This window comes from Juglans microcarpa x Juglans regia, chromosome 7D (genome assembly GCF_004785595.1).
Source record: "Juglans microcarpa x Juglans regia isolate MS1-56 chromosome 7D, Jm3101_v1.0, whole genome shotgun sequence".
Classification (NCBI taxonomy): domain Eukaryota; kingdom Viridiplantae; phylum Streptophyta; class Magnoliopsida; order Fagales; family Juglandaceae; genus Juglans; species Juglans microcarpa x Juglans regia.
The window spans coordinates 19,765,178-19,774,994 of NC_054606.1; the positions used below are offsets into that span (position 1 = coordinate 19,765,178).

A 9,817-nucleotide genomic window follows, 5' to 3' on the forward strand; every position below is an offset into this window, starting at 1 on the left:
CTGTCCAACCTCCCTCGTGGTGAACTAATAGGCTCAGGTGGCATGGATGGGAAAGGTCAAGAACCAAAAAAAAAAAAAAAGTAGATTAGGCCAAAGGCCGCATGCATGTACGAGAAGGGAAAAAATGGGGGGAAGGACAACTCAAAAGCACGAAACAATCATCAATTTGTATATATGCACAACGAATGTATACACGTATAGTGGAAGAATGTCTTTACACATGTCCTTTACAAAAAAAGAGGAGGGAAGAAGAGAGAGGAGAAATAAAAATACAACATTAAGGAGATGGCTCATTTGGGAAGGTGGCCAACATCAAATCCTTGCCTATGAAGTTGCCGTATCGCAGTGCTGCCCGATCTGGATGTAGAGAGATTAAATCAAGGGACCTCAAGTCTTCTTCAGGGTTCTCTGGTAAATGGTCCCACAGCCTTTACAGACCCTCCTTGTAGCTACAGGATCATGCCTGATTATGGACACCCTTTGCCTTTGAGAGCTCATTTGAAAGGCGTGAGACTATATCTTGGACGTCAACTAAGTTGGACCTTAGGTCCTCCACGACCAAGTCGCGGGAGGCCAACTCGTGTGCTGAGGTGGCCAATTCAGCCTCCAACTTCTCCACTTGCATATGCATGTTGGCATTGGTGACAATCACCTTGACTACCAGATCTCTCACCTGCTTGGTCCAAGATTCAAGGAGGGATGGCTTGTTCTTCCAAGACTTAGAAAGATTCGTGTAAGTATCGTGAAGCCAGTTATACAACCATGCATCGGAATCGTGTTGTTTCATCTGCCTTGAATTCTTGTCCAGGAGCTCGCGGCACGACTTCTACAGCTCGTCTAGCTTTTCTGTTTGATGGTCCAATTGGCCGTGCAAGTTGTCCAGCCCCTCCTCGTAGAACTTAGCCTCAAGGCGGTATTGGCCGGCCTCCTCCCTCAACTTAATAAGGTCCGCCTGAAGATTGACCCTCTCCTGGCAAAGCCGAGCAACCTTGTTGTTCTTCTTCTTCTGGCGGCTTGAGTCCAACTTAATGAAGACCTCCTTCAGATCCTCCTTCTCCTTGTTTGCCTATCATGCGTACCACCGAGTTAGGTTGGCCAGGGCACGAAGTGCCCTCTTCCAAGGCCCCCTGGTCGTCCATGATGAGAGTTGCCAACTGGTCCACCCCTAGCAAGGAAAACAAGTTGAGTTTAAAAAAAAAAAAAAAGCCTTGAGAAAGATAAGTGAAAGAAGGGAAAGAGAAAAGAGAAGAGGGACACAACAAGCCCTACCCTGGAGAAGAAAGCCTTGAGCTTGTCGGCTTCCTTCCGAATAGACTCGGCGCGAACTCTATCAAAATCCCAACTCAGCTTGTGGAGCGTCACTCCTGCCAGCCTCATTGGATGATCCTGCACATCCCAACTACTAGGAGGGTGAGAAGCCTTCCCGAGATGGGGAGCTGCTAGGTCTCTAGAGTGGAGGCCCAAGAGAGGCCCAGCGCTGCCTGCGGCATCATCTCCCCATGGCCCTAAGGTATCCTAATAGCCTCCGCTTGGCCTTCCTCTATAGCTGCACCATCCCCAAGGTTCAACCTGGGTGCAAGTTCCGGGAGGACTATGACACACTTCGCGTACCTTCTTGTCCTCAACCCTAAAAGAGCCTCCTGCTCGCCTACGATGCTATTTGTTGGCACTCGCCCAAACAAGCACCCCAAGTCCTCACCGCCAGATAGCTCAACATTTGATCAAGTGCTAACCACGGACTCCGGTCCATCCCTAACTTGGCCTTTGGCCTCCGTCTCGGGAGAAACCAAAGGCACCTCATTGACTTTTGGGGCTGTCGCCTTGGCCTCAGTCTCAGGTGAGGCCATGGGCACCTTGCTGACTTCTGGGACCATCGCCTCGGCCGATGATTCCAATGCCGAGCTCACTCTAACTCCCATCTGCAGGCTAGTCGGAATCCCAACCTCGGCTATGGGAGCCACCTCAAAGAGCACTTTCGATGAACAACTTCATGCACGGGGGACTCATAGAAGGGAGCCTCTGGGATAGAAACCCTATCCTCACTGAGATCGAAGATGAGGGGATGGCCAACAGACTCACCTAAGTGAGGAGAGACAACACTCTCACCTTCACCCGTGGGCACTTACTCCCCGATGATAGGAGACTCCACGCCCTCATCGACGCGTTCACCGACCTCAAGGGAGGGGATCATCTCTAGCGGGACCCTGGGTAACGGCTCAAACACGCGAGACTCCCATCTAGGAAGGCTAGGAAGAATGCATTCTCCTGCTTTTCTTCCCCCTGGGTGAGGATCTCGGTTCTCCTCGCATTGCCCGACGGGTAGGAGACAACACTGGCTAAGATGCAAGAGAGGGAGCAATGGCTCGAAAGACTTCAGTTGAACCTAAAGTAAGTTGAGCCCCTTGGGATGCCCTCGTGATGCCTGCATTGCCAAGCGGGGTGGGAGGACGCACGGTCCGAGGAACAGAAGGTGGTGGGGTGAACAGAAGGCCGAGGAGTGACAGACGACATACAAGAGGGGCCCTTTGACGGGATTGAAGAGTGTTGCCCACTTCGGGAGGACTGTCCTGTGGTGGTAATGGAGCCAAGTTGGAGCTTCTATTGCCAAACTTCTCAGCCCGAGGCTTCTTCCCCTTTCCCTCCAACAGTGGGATGGGGGACCCTTGAAGAGAGTACGGGCCGAGGGAGCCAAGTATTGACCTATGTTAGCATTAATCAACAGGGCGTCTTATGGATGAGACTTCACCTAAGTCCGAATGGTCGCCAATTGAGCCTCCTCCTCCTTAGTCGAGGTCGACTAGACCTCTTTATCCACTGGCACGACCCCCCAAATGGCATGAACAAGAAACTTCTGTAGGCCAGCCTCCGGGGCAGGGAACTCACATCCCTTGTTGGACACGAAGAAGAACGCCGAGTCCAGTCCTTCATGCGGGAAAACCGCAACTCTAGGCGGACCACCATTTGCCCCTAACGAGAGCAGAAACCACACAGGTTCCCCTCAAGCCTTAGTAGGCTATGAGTGAGGAGGAACTCCCTAGCAGTATGTTCTGGGTAGTCTGTCTCTATGTCCTCCAAGACTTTGTGCCAGACAGCGCAACAGCACACGAGAATCCTCCATGCATTAGGGTGGAGTTGTGAAGGAGCCAATCGGAGACAGTCGAGTACATCTCAGATCAGCTGGTAGAAGGGAAGTCGTAGGCTGTTCGAGAACATCATCGGGAATAACGCCACCCATGTAGCATAACCCTCTGAATCCACAGCCCCTTAACGGACTGTCAGTATCTCCAACGCGACAAAGTCTGGAACCTCGTACAAGGACCTCAATGACCTCAGGTCGGTGGGAGTAACGGCAGAATCCCAATGGTACCCCTCAAAGTACTATGAAGCGCCACACACCTCTAGAGGATCCAACCCCTCGGGATCCTGGAAGAGTTTGCCGGATGGGAATAGCGTGCACCTTGACAAGAAGAGTGAGAGGCATTCTTGGGTGCCATGGAAAGAAAGATGGGGGACAAGTTAGACGGGAGCAGGGAAAGAAAGGAGAGCAAGAAAACAAGTGGCCTGCAAGGAATTCAATAAATCTAGAGGGAACGAAAGCAAATGAACTGAGAGTGGAAGGTGTTTGGGAGTGGGAGCCAGATTCTAACTCGGAGTGGGAGTGTGAGCCACATTAGGGTTAGGTTAGGACGAGAACGAGATGAGATAACAAAAAACTTTGGGATCCATATTAGTAAATTTATTATTTCTTTTAAACTTAGTTTAAATTACTTTTAGTGAAGCCACATCCTTGAAAATAGATAACCTACAGAAATTATACAAAATTTTGTGACTATAGGAAAAAAAATTAGAGAAAGATATTCATAATTATATTGAAATTTTAGAGAGCATATGGGGTTTATATTTATTTTTTTTAGGGGGGGTAATTATAGAATTATAAATAAAATTGGGGGGGGGGGGGGACCTTCTCAATAATTATAGAATTATAAATAAAATTTAAAGGACATTGTGATATTTTAAAAAAAATTGGGAGGACCATGGCCCTAAGGCCAACGTGGGTCCACCACTGTTTGGACCAATTATGTGTGTTGGTGCATTTACGAGAGGTAGTGTATTTAAAATTATTAGATATTTTCGAAATATGGCTATATTGTAGTTTTATCAGAGTATATCACTACTCAAGTGTATTTTAACTTTTTTTTATTTTAAGTATTTTTTTAATATTTTTAATTATTAAGAAAAAATTAAAAAAAAATATAAATTTATTAATATTCACTTACTTAATCATTAAGTAAAATTAAAAAAATTAAAAAAAAATCAAATATAAAAGAGCAGTTGATGGATAGTAATAAAGTAGTAGCCCTATCATTATTCTCTATCAAATCACATTATGTTATTAGTTATATTACCAAAAACCAATAGTTATATAGACATCTTTAACAATATGAATTTTTATAATTGGGTAAATATATGATCTCATTTGCACTCGAAGACAAATAAAATTGGCTCCATTTCTACTGCGTTACCATTACTATTCACCACCATCCCTTATAGTTACTCTTTTTAATTATTATCTTTTTTTTCCTTTTGTTTCTATAAATATTTTACTTTTTCAGGAATTTTGAGCATAAATATGCACTAGCCCACTACCAAACACTACCCATGCACCCCGTCAAAGGAACCAATGGCACCCGACTCCATAACGGATAACCACTGCTCCTCAAAACTCTTATTTTGACCAGCGGGGACTTCCGAGAGTTTTTAAGTAAAAAATGTACTTGTGTATTTTTTTTGTATTTTTCAAATCACTTTTAAGTTTAAAATAAAATTCACAAACTCATTTTTCACTTCGATTTAAAAATGAGTTGAAATGGTTTTAAATTAATTAAATAAAATATTATTAAAATATTATTAAATTTAAAAAAATTAAATTATTTATTATATTTTATATAAAAAATTTAAAAAATTTATAATTATAAAATGAGATGAATTAAGATAAATTTTGAATCCAAATAAAAGCTTAAAAATACTTTCTTAATAATTAAGAAAAAGAGAATTTGTAGTTTTTATCCGAATACATCCTCGGTGGATGGATTATTTCCCTTTAACCAGCACGTGTGTTCCCCATGCATGCGATATTATGCTCCTTCCGTCCTTCGCAACACAATTGCCTGTCTTGCTGCTTTTAAGTAGGGCCGTAAGACTATGTCTGGACTGGAAAAATCAACTGATCCGTCTCAAATCATTTCTTAACTTTACACCCATACTTTAAAGTAACTTCCTGCTTCTCAACGTTCTCATCCTTTATGCTATCCTTTTAACTTAACATAATTATTATCTCAAAAAGGAGAATTTGAATATTATTTGGCCTAAACTATCATCTTTGTAGAATATGATTTTATTGACCCAATCTAAAACGTGACGCGGAGAGCTATTGAACTGTGCCGTGTTTGTCAAATATTGAACGTTGCAGAGTTGAAATACTATTTATAAGCAGAGCCACCACGCGAGACCATCGCGCTTGAGCGGTGCTTTGTGTCACCAATATAAATATTAATAAAGAGTCCCCGGATTCTAAATCACTCCCCTCCCCGTTTACGTTACGTTTTATCGGAAGCTTTCTCAAAATCCAGAACCTTTGAGAATTTTTGTAGATACAACACCGCCCCCCACTTCAGGTGTTTCTTTTTCTTCACCAAGTTTCTAGCTCTCGCTTGACAGCCTTTTTCTGCAACCAAAAACAGGCATTTTGGGAGTAATTGTTCGTATCAATGGCTTACTTTAATAGAATATTCAAAACTCAGCCTTCTGCTCCTCATGGGTACGGTGAGTCATATGAGCACTGGGGTTTCCCACCTGGTACGCATGTGGATGTTATAAGAAGCTTTCAGATGGTGGATAGGGATAGGAGTGGTTTTATTGATGGTGCTGAGTTGCAGCAAGCTCTTTCTTCTGCTTACCAGAGGTTTAGTCTCAGGACCATCCGGCTACTCATTTTTCTCTTCAAGAACCCCAATGACCCACTAAGAATTGGTGAGTTTTTTTCTTCTATTTCACTGGTGTCTGAATGGCCTTAGGCAGGATTTGAAAACGTTAGAAGATGAAAGCCGAAAGGAAAGTTTTGATTAATATCTCAAATTTCTTTGCTGGGTTTGATTTTCAGCCTAGGAAATTCAGGGGTCATTGAGCTTTGTATGAGCACGATATATTTGCGTTTGTTTCAATTTCTTTTTCGGTTTTTTTTTTTGGGTGTTAATTGGATTTCGAAATGAGTTTGTGTAATTCCAAATACAGATGTGAAGTTCTTCTGAAATTGAATGTAATCTTACACTTTCCACCTGTAAACGTTTGTTTTGCATCTGTATTTTGCTTGGGAAATGCTTTTCCAACATAAAGTGGTCATCGATGGTGGCACCGAAATTAAAAATTTTTTTTTTTTTTACTTATTGATTAATTAGTGTTTTTAAATAAATATGTGATTTTTTTTTTAATTTTTAAAAATATCTAAATAGTTAAAAAAATGGTGAAAGTAAAGGTAAAAAAATAAAAAAATAAAAAAATTTGAAGTGTTCGGTAGAGAAATTTCTGTGCAACGTCCATTTTGCTTTATCAAAATGGCTTTCCACCAATATTTTTCTTTTCCTTTTGGACAGTTTGACGGCGGCTTGCTGCTTTTCCATTCTTTCCTATTTTTCATTAATGATTGTGCTTATTTGACGTGGGGCACTGTGACAGGACCTCAAGAGTTTGCTGCACTGTGGAGTTGTCTTGGTCAATGGCGCGTAAGTATTCTTATCCCATTTATTTCAATTTATGCTGCAGTTTAGCATATTTTATTTTTAAAGATAAAGATGAGATAAATTGAGATTAAAATTAAAAATTATATAAAATATTATTATAATATATTTTTTAATATTATTTTTATTTTAAAATTTGAAAAAATTGAATTGTTTATTTTATTTTATTTTATGTGAGAATTTAAAAAAATTGTAATGATTAGATGAATTGAGATAAGATGAGTTGAGATCAGTGAAAACAAACGAGGCCGCCCTAGCTTGGATTGGAAACTCACCTTAACTCATCTCATCATTACAATTTTTCCAAATGTCTACATAAAATATACTAAACAATTCAAATTTTTTCAAATTTTAAAACAGTAATAATATTAAAAAATAATATTCTAATAATATTTTATTCAATTTATCTTAATTAATCTCTGAATTCAAACGAGACTAAGAGAGATTAGAGCATTAGTATTGGATTGATCATCATATTCTTCAAATTTTAATTAATATGTAGCCTTTTCACTTTTAGCTAATCATTCAAAACTTTAATACATTAGATTAGTCATCACACTATCTATAATAATAAAATATTATTATTTTTTATTATTTATATTTTTTTAATTAATTTATATTTTATTTTTATAATCTTCATTAACCTCCAACAATCATATTCATTTTCATTTTCACAATCTAACAATTTATAATATAATAATCTCATATTTATATAGATGATAAAATCTCACATGAATAAAAATCTCATATCTATAATATAATAATCTCAAAAAATATTTTTAGACTTGCTATAGTTCTTTTCATATTTGAAAAGAAGAATAGATTTACTGTAACTTATAATTTGGATGAAAACAATTTAGCTAATTTAATGTGGAGCAAATATGGATGATATTTGCTAAATTTGAAGATAAAAAGAGATTTGACTAATTCAATACCAATGCTATTAGTATAGGTCTTTTACGAATCATCTATAATTTCCGTTTTGGTTCGTGGGAATAGTGGGGAAAAGATGGGGAAAGTTGAAACACCTCAGCTGATCTCTTTAGCCCTTTTAGCCGCTTGTTTTCCTCTCTTTTCCATCCTCCTTTTTCAACAATCTAAAAGATGTGGCAGGTAAGTAAATCAATTTCTTCACGTTTATGGAGAAATTGATTCATTAACGTGAAGGAAATGATTTGCTTCCTTCACGCTATCCCCCCCATTATTTGTACTGTTCTTTATTTTAATGTAATTAATATATTTGCCCATAAAAAAATTCTAATTGTTCACGTTTATGGCATGTGATACGGAGTCACTGATTGGCTAGATTCCTCATCCAGCTCATGTAATGCATCACCACATTATTATATCATATTACTTGGTGCTCTCCTTGTAATATGACTGCTCATCCAATGATCATAATGCTTATTAACTAGTTATAATAATTCCCCGATCACAAGCCAGTGGATGCTAGATATCAATAAAAGTTGACAATATAAAAGATCTGACAGAGAAGCAAATCAATTTCTTTTCCTTAATGGGAAACATCCCCATTAGAAATTGATCCTGTGTCTAATTTCATTGACACCGACCTCTCTGCTTTTACAATACAATTGTAAGAAACATCCCCATTAGAAATTGAATACTGCAATGCTGATTATAGTTTTGAAAGCTGCAATTTTTTCTTATCTTACAAAATGCAAAAGATATAATTTCTGTGTGATTGTCTAATTGAAGTATTCTACTCCCACTTGCAGGGCATATTTGAGAGATATGATAAAGATAGGAGTGGCAAAATCGACTTATTTGAACTGAGGGATGCTCTCTATGGTATTGGCTACGCTATCCCGGCTTCTATTCTCCAACTTCTGATTTCCAAGTATGAAAATGGAAGTGGCAGGAGGGTGGAACTTAATTTTGACAGTTTTGTCGAGTAAGGCTTCTAACTATTGTAATGTATAACATACATCATCATCATCATCATCATTTACATTTTTATTGTTTTGTGTGGAAATATGAATGGGATTGCATTTCTGATCATATGCTTTTGTTCGATATTCAGGTGCGGAATGATTCTGAAGGTGAGTCTGGAAGTTCCTTTTGAGGCAAAGGGAGAAAAACTTTCTTCCTCTTGTTATATGTCATTCTCGTCATGGTGGTGATGTCTGATATTTGTGCTTCCTCAATATTTCATATGTTCTTTTATCTAATGTCTGTCTATGTTATTGTGATTTCAGGGTTTGACAGACAAGTTTAAAGAGAAGGATCCCAAGCATAGCGGTTCAGCGACATTTTCTTATGACGCATTCATGTCCACAGTCATTCCTTTTCTTGTATCCTATGATTGAGTCTATGTGATGCTGTTCATTTTGTAGTCTTGATCTCTATGACTATTTGGTTTATTCATTTATTTGATTCAGGCAAGAGCTTATAAATTATAAACAAGTTGTGTTACACAGTTCCCTTGTGCATTGATACAAGTTGCTGTTTCTTGTTTCCTTCTTTTGCCCTCATGTGTAATGTAAACAGTCAGAATACAATTTCAAAAGTATAATTCAGAGGTGTAATGACATAGCTCCATACAGTCCATTTCCCCCACCTTTGATTTGATTGTAAGAGCCCCTGTATCAAGGTCCAAGTCCTAAAATTAAGAGCTTAATAGAGAAGAAAAGAAAAGAAAAGTCCTACAATTAAGGTTAACTACTACCAACTCCATTAATACAAAAGTTTGGAGTTTAAATGCAATGCTACCTTTGCTTGGTATTGCAGGAAGTTTTAGGACATCATGGCTGTATAGATGGATTTAGGGTACACTTGCAACTATGGGGAAGGAGTAAAGAGAATTTGTAGATCTAAATAGAGATTTTTACAAAAGAAAACTTATACAACAATATGGTTTGATGTAATATGTTAGATATAATTTACAGTGTTTTACAATCAGATGCAATATATCAGTTTGTAAGTTTACTTTTAAGATTCCTGTATAGACAAACATTTCTCTAGAGTAAATAGTACTAAAAGTGATGGTATGGTACAATACAAAT

The 9,817-nt window shown here is 38.7% G+C and overlaps 1 protein-coding gene across 1 annotated transcript; it reads left to right on the top strand.

Annotated features, from left to right (window-relative positions):
- The first annotated feature begins 5,477 nt into the window (after window positions 1-5,477).
- On the top strand, window positions 5,478-9,340 carry LOC121238063 (probable calcium-binding protein CML48). Its single transcript, XM_041134920.1, has 6 exons — window positions 5,478-6,030; window positions 6,733-6,779; window positions 8,531-8,706; window positions 8,836-8,854; window positions 9,011-9,187; window positions 9,231-9,340. Exons 1-5 carry the CDS (start codon window positions 5,769-5,771, stop codon window positions 9,119-9,121), a joined length of 615 nt encoding a protein of 204 aa, XP_040990854.1. The 5' UTR covers window positions 5,478-5,768; the 3' UTR covers window positions 9,122-9,187; window positions 9,231-9,340.
- Window positions 9,341-9,817: the final 477 nt, after the last annotated feature.